This window comes from Nothoprocta perdicaria, unplaced genomic scaffold, assembly GCF_003342845.1.
Source record: "Nothoprocta perdicaria isolate Ctin4 unplaced genomic scaffold, notPer1 scaffold_166, whole genome shotgun sequence".
Lineage (NCBI taxonomy): Eukaryota > Metazoa > Chordata > Aves > Tinamiformes > Tinamidae > Nothoprocta > Nothoprocta perdicaria.
This window is the reverse complement of record NW_020454827.1, coordinates 793,437-798,333: the sequence shown is the minus strand read 5'-3', so window position 1 is coordinate 798,333 and position 4,897 is coordinate 793,437. Positions and strand designations below refer to the sequence as shown.

The 4,897-nt window shown below is 61.3% G+C and overlaps 1 protein-coding gene across 1 annotated transcript in view; it reads right to left on the bottom strand.

Moving 5' to 3' along the window:
- The window catches only part of LOC112944337 (amyloid-beta A4 precursor protein-binding family B member 3-like), a 7,728-nt gene that overhangs the window by 2,466 nt on the left and 365 nt on the right, over positions 1-4,897 (bottom strand). Inside the window, exons 2-13 of the mRNA XM_026035746.1 lie at positions 3,365-3,555; positions 2,891-2,967; positions 2,567-2,624; positions 2,263-2,409; positions 1,673-1,800; positions 1,483-1,488; positions 1,289-1,403; positions 917-1,004; positions 690-773; positions 492-607; positions 107-289; positions 3-23 (exon numbers count right to left, since the gene is read on the bottom strand). Coding sequence (XP_025891531.1) covers positions 3-23; positions 107-289; positions 492-607; positions 690-773; positions 917-1,004; positions 1,289-1,403; positions 1,483-1,488; positions 1,673-1,800; positions 2,263-2,409; positions 2,567-2,624; positions 2,891-2,967; positions 3,365-3,555 — 1,214 coding nt within the window. The remainder of the gene's footprint in view (positions 1-2; positions 24-106; positions 290-491; positions 608-689; positions 774-916; positions 1,005-1,288; positions 1,404-1,482; positions 1,489-1,672; positions 1,801-2,262; positions 2,410-2,566; positions 2,625-2,890; positions 2,968-3,364; positions 3,556-4,897) is intronic.

Sequence of the window (4,897 nt, the reverse complement as noted above, 5' to 3'; positions counted from 1 at the left end):
ACCAGGCACTTCTGGTACTGCACCTGCGGGGAGGGCCGCGGCGTGAGCGGAGGGGAGCGAGCCTCCCCGCTGCCCAGAGCCCGGGCTGCCCCCGGGCCCCGCTCACCATGCAGGCTGCCTGCACCGCCTCCGAGATGGTGCCCGCGTCGGGCTCGCACCAGAACGCCGTGCACTGGAAGCGCCGTCCCGTGTCCACGATGAGGGCGAAGGTGTGCGCGTCCCTGCCCACGCCGATGAAGGTCACGTATCGAACCTGGCACTCCCAGATGTGCCCGGCCGCCGCCTCCTCCTGCCAGGGACAGGCCCCTCTGTCATGTGGTAAACCCTGAAACCCCAGGCACGTTCGGCCCTCCATGTCCCTGTGCCAGGACTCYGCTCCGAGGCAGCTCGGCTGCCCCAGGCCAGGGCCTGCCCAGGGGGACACGTCCTGTGTCAGCCACAGCAGCCTGCAACCTTTGGGCTGCCGGGACCCTCACCAGTGCTGGCCATACCCGTGCTGGGTGCGCCCTCATGGCCGTGTCTGACACACTGATGAGGGAGGGTGTCCAGCGCTCCCGTCCAGGGCCTCTCATCAGCCTCTCAATGGCCTCGTTCAGCACATCCATCCCTGGGGGGAAAAGAGACGGCGCTGGCGTTACTTGCCCATTTCTTGGGCATCCTCCAGCCTCCCTTGGGACAGCAACACTTACCCATGGCCCTGGGCACAGGCAGGCTGCCTATATACAGTGCCTCGTACTTCTGGATGGACTGTCTGACAGCGTCCAGGATGTCCACTGCCAAGGCAAGAGAAGTGCGTGGGGCCCTCATGTACAGCCCCAAGGCCCCCCAGGATGCAGCCAGGCATGTGAAGGGACTCTGGCAGCTAAGCACAGCACCGCCCTCGCAGGGGGTCCCCAGGATGCCTGTGGGATGGTACCTTGTAGTGGCAGATCGTCAGGGAACATGGGCTCCAAGGTGATGGCCCGTGGGAGCCTACTGCTTGCTACAGCTCGCTCGGTCATAATCTACAAGAGACAGGATCACATGGGGCCCTGTGCTTTCAGGGGTGCCCTGGCYGGGTGGCAGGAGCACCTGGTCACCCCCCAGCCCCTTGTCAGTGGGGACTGGGCACCATCCTGAACAGGGAAACTGAGGTGGGTGCTGGCTGGCAGAGACAGCGAGCCCCGTGACCCACCAGCCCAAAACCACAGCGTCATGCCCAGATACATCCCCATGAACATCACCACTCTGGCTGCCCGGGCTGTAGGTGGCCTTAGCCCACTTGCACCCACAGCTCCTGGCACCCCACCTTGGAGCACATTTCATGCAGTGCCTTGGCGATGCCCTTGGCCGGCACGTTGCAGTGAAAGACGTGACACTTGAGCACGCAGGTATCCTTGTCACTGGCCACAAATGCGAAGTCCCTGCAAGGTCAAGGGCAGGTGAGGGAAAGCCTGGTGGAGACAACCCCTGGCCCGACCCCTTTGCGCCACACCACCTTACCTGTCCCTGCACCAACCATGGCAGTCAGGAGAAAGGAGAGCAGGCAGGTTACTGTGTGTGTCCTACCATCCCAACARGCAGTCAGGGCTGGCAGAACCCCTGAATGCCAGGCTGTGGTCTGGCTCCCAAGCACAGGAGCACCCCATGGGCCTTGTTGCTGCCCACCAAGAGGGGCCCCTGCCCCCAGCACCTGCCGTTGTTGCAGCCAACACCCCAGACACGGATGTTGAGGATGGGTTGGCAGTGGATGAGGCTGTGGTCCAGAGGGTCCACCAGGCTCATGGTGTCCTTCTTCAGGATCATCACTAGGTTCTGGGCCTGTGGAGAGCCGGGGGTACCCTCAGCCTGGTGGCAGGCAAGTCTCAGCCCCCCACTTGCTGCACACCTGGGCACCCTGGCACTGGTCTTGTGTGCAGGGACAGCCCCATCCATCCAGCCTACTTCCAGCTTGGCACCACCCAACACAGTCCCCAAGTGTGGGGCCAGCCCCGTCCRCTTGGCCTGCTCTACACACAGGCACCCACATGTGGGGACAGCTCCTCCCTCCCCCAGCCACCTCCTGGCACTGTCGCCTTTTGCAGGGAAAGCCCCAAAGGCCTAACCCGCAACACATCTGGGCACTGCTGTCTTTTCCCATGYGCATGGAGACAGCTGTCCCTGCCAGTGGCTATGGTCCCCAGTGGCTATGGTCCCCATGTGACAGGACAGCCAGCTGCAGCAGTGCCGGCTCCTGCCCACAGCGGCCGGAGTGTCCCCAGCAGTTCCATCCCTGGTACTCACCTCACCCCGACTGCCCACAGAGCCTTGGCCCTGGCTCTTGCTGTTGGAGAGCTGCTGGATGCAGTTGTTGACGGCGATACTGCTCTTACCAGGGGCCAGGTCCTCCTCGGGGATCTCCACCCAGCCCAATGAGCGCACGGCGAAGCACTGAGCAGGGACACACAAGGTTTGCACGCCAGGCCAGCAAGGCCATTGCAGCCTACGCCCCTGTCCCAGCCTGAGAGCTGTTGGAGGCTCCCTCCTGCTCTCTGCATCGTGTCTCAGTGCTGCTGCTGTCAGGGCCGCCTCCCTCGCAATGCATTACCTTGGAGCCGGGCTCAGCGCGGTGCTGGAAGTCATCTCCATGCCAGGGCAGTGACGTCCTGCAACAGGATGGGGCAGCGAGKTGGGCAAGACTTCTGCTCAGTAGCACTGCCCCTAGGCATCAAAGCCCTGAGAAGTGCCAGAGCACTCCCCACCCAATGGGCATCTGACATTGGTCCACCTCAGAGTGGCTGACTGCAATTTAGCTGCTCTGGCAGAGGATGCAAAGGACCAGAAAGCAGCTGTGGGCAAAAGGGTGCCCACGGCGTGGTGCACCAAAGTCCCCACTGGCCCCAGGTTGGTCAGAATACATGGATAACACTACCTCCTGGGCAGGGAAGCCATAGGACTGGGAATGGGCCTGTCCTTCAAGGATTGATTCATTGGAGAGGCCTGCTGGTCCTAGGAGAGAGAAGAAAGCAAGTGAGGGCTGCAAGAGGATTTGTCGGGGAGGAGCAAATCCATATCCGTAGGAGGCTTGGGCATCCAGCTTCCCATCTAGGAGAGCAAAGCCTTAATCCAAGGGTCCTAGAGAAGTGCCATGATGGGGCCAACATGGAGCCTCCCTGAGCTCCTCAAGGGAGGTAACCCCAGCCAGGAAAGGGCTGAGCAGGCTCTTGAGGAGACAATCCTGTTCCAAGAGGAGGTTGGGCGAGAAACATATAGCAGGTCATTCACTTGYCACTCTGTGGAACTTGCCAGGCTCCTACCTGGCCAGGCCAGGCTAGTCACACCAGGCTGCTCATGCCCAGTGAGGCAATCCAACACCTGCCCTCACTCCCCTGCCCATATTCCCTACCATTTTCTGGAGCATCTCCTCTCCGTCGGGCTCCAGGCTCCTGCCTGGGCCAGTGGTGCAAGCTGGATGCTGCCATTGTGTTGTGCCAGTGGGCACATGCCAATAGTAGGTGCCCAGAGAATCACGGATTTTCCTCCAGCCTGTGGGGAGGTCAGGGTCCGTCTCCAGGCTCTGGTCACTCCAGAGGTTGTCTAGGCAGAAGCAGAGTGTAAGATGGCTTTGTGGTGGAAAGTTCCTACAGCTGCTTTCAGCTGCAGGAAGGCCTGAGATGCAAGCAGCTTCAGGCACAGGTTGCTGTGGCTGCTGCTGGAAGACAATATGCTGCCCTTGTGCAGAGCTGCCCATAGGGCAGAGCATGGATGTCAAACCCTCACCTCAAGAAGAGGGCAGCCTTCATGCTGGGTGCTTAGCTAATTTGGAACCACCTGGGAGCCATGCCCACCATGCCAGATCAGACCCAAAAGCAGCAGTGGCGTAATACCTTGCAATACCTACTAGACAATGCTCCGTCTCCAGGTTAGTGTTGATACAGATCCTAGGAGTGCTGGCATCGTGACCAGCACAGGCACTTGGCTCACTGCAGCAGGAGGGAAGGGGTGACACCAGCATGGGCCCAGGGCAGAAGGCACAGTGCGGAGGCACCCTGGCATGGCACAGGGCTGCCAGGCCAGGGATCCCACTGCCAGCATGCAGTCCCCAGCCCTCTGCCAGCACCCAAGCTTGGCTTCTCATCTTTGCCATGAGAAAGGATTGGGGATGGATCCCTGGGAGGGAGAAAGCACCCTTGGAGAGTTGTGTGTGTGTTGGCAGCGGGGGAAGGGGGAAATAGATTAACCTCCTCCCCACATACCCAAGCCCCACTGAGGTCACAGAAATGGCCCTGTGGTGCAGAACTGTAATGAGATCTGCTCCTGGGAATGCAGCTAAAAATACTTTGAGGTCAGGATGCCTCTTGTGGGCTCATATCCCCGGAGCTGTGTTGCTGTGAGGGACAGGCGGTGGGTGATCCATCAGTGCCAGTGCCAAGCCACACTGCTCCCCAGACCCTYCTGGCCCCCCGGCCAGCTCGCACAGTGCCCAACCATGGCACAGCACAGTGGGGCGGCTTCCTGCCCCACCTTGCCCTCCAAGTTGTGCACGTGTGGCCCTCTTTGGTTCAGGATGGGGGTTGGTGGCCCCAAAGTCCCCCAGTCCTGCTGATATCTTTGTTCTCAGCACCACAGGAATGGAAAGAGACAGGAGGAAAATAAAGGTGCAGACAGCAAAGGTTTGAAGCCAGAGGTGTCCACTGCAGGGGCTCACTGCAGGCAGGCACCAAGGAGGCAGAAGGCTGGACAGCTCATGGCTGAGTCAAATACCCTGGCCCTTAGGCCCCTCTCTGCCCACCTTCCAGGCCTCAGCTGCTCTGCCCAGGCCTCGCGATGGCTCCTGGCCCTGGCTACCTCGGGGGTCGCCGCCAACCCCGCAGCGTGGCCCCCAGCCCACCCCGCGCCGGGGGCCCTGGGGCAGGAGGCGCCTCCCGCGCCCTTGGGG